Genomic DNA, 817 nt, shown 5'->3' on the forward strand with positions numbered 1-817 from the left:
TTAAAGAGATAATAGCTAATTTGATGTCAAAACTTTAATGTTTATGAAATTTTTTTAAATGGAAGAAACTTTTTCCTTGAGGCTCGATAAAATAACATTTACCTGCTACATATATAGTATCTTATCTTCTGCCGGCCAATATAATAATTAACATTAATATATAGTGTGTTCAGTACCTTAGATTTTACAATAATAACATATCCAAATGGAAGACGAAGCATCAGTTTCAGGGGACTGGCTGATGATACTTCTTCTTCTCTTGTTTCTTTTTCTTGCTAAATTCATACTTGAAAGAAATAATAAGAACAACAAAAATCTACCACCAAGTCCAACTTCTCTACCAATCATAGGTCACCTTCATCTCATAAATCAACCCTTACACCGAAGCCTACACAACCTAACAAAGAAATATGGCCACATCCTATTCCTCAAACTTGGCACACGCAACGTTCTTGTCGTCTCTTCACCTTCCGCCATTGAAGAATGCTTCACAAACAATGATATCATTTTTGCAAACCGTCCCCAAACACTTGCTGGGAAGCATCTCAACTACAATTGTAAGACAATGGCGTTTGTTCCCTATGGCGACCATTGGCGCAGCCTCCGCCGTCTAACATCTCTTGAGCTCTTCACCGCCAACCGTCTTGCCATGCTTGCTAGAGTCCGAGAGGACGAGGTTCAGTTGTTGCTGAAACAACTTTTTCAAGATTGCAAAGCTCAAAACTTAAAGGTATAAGTTTAGACCTAAAATTTTAAGTATGAATTGTAAAAATATTTGATTGCAAGATCACTTATTCAAAAGTTTAACTTTGTTCCT

The 817-nt window shown here is 36.5% G+C and overlaps 2 protein-coding genes across 2 annotated transcripts in view; both read left to right on the plus strand.

Moving 5' to 3' along the window:
• LOC107632465 (cytochrome P450 81F3-like) overlaps window positions 1-817 on the plus strand; it is an 18,705-nt gene that overhangs the window by 10,884 nt on the left and 7,004 nt on the right. The gene's annotated exons all lie outside the window — the stretch shown is intronic.
• Window positions 174-779, plus strand: LOC110269951 (cytochrome P450 81E8-like). The gene has a single exon (XM_021118135.1). It carries the CDS (start codon window positions 206-208, stop codon window positions 734-736), a length of 531 nt encoding a protein of 176 aa, XP_020973794.1. The 5' UTR covers window positions 174-205; the 3' UTR covers window positions 737-779.

This window comes from Arachis ipaensis, chromosome B03, assembly GCF_000816755.2.
Source record: "Arachis ipaensis cultivar K30076 chromosome B03, Araip1.1, whole genome shotgun sequence".
NCBI lineage: Eukaryota > Viridiplantae > Streptophyta > Magnoliopsida > Fabales > Fabaceae > Arachis > Arachis ipaensis.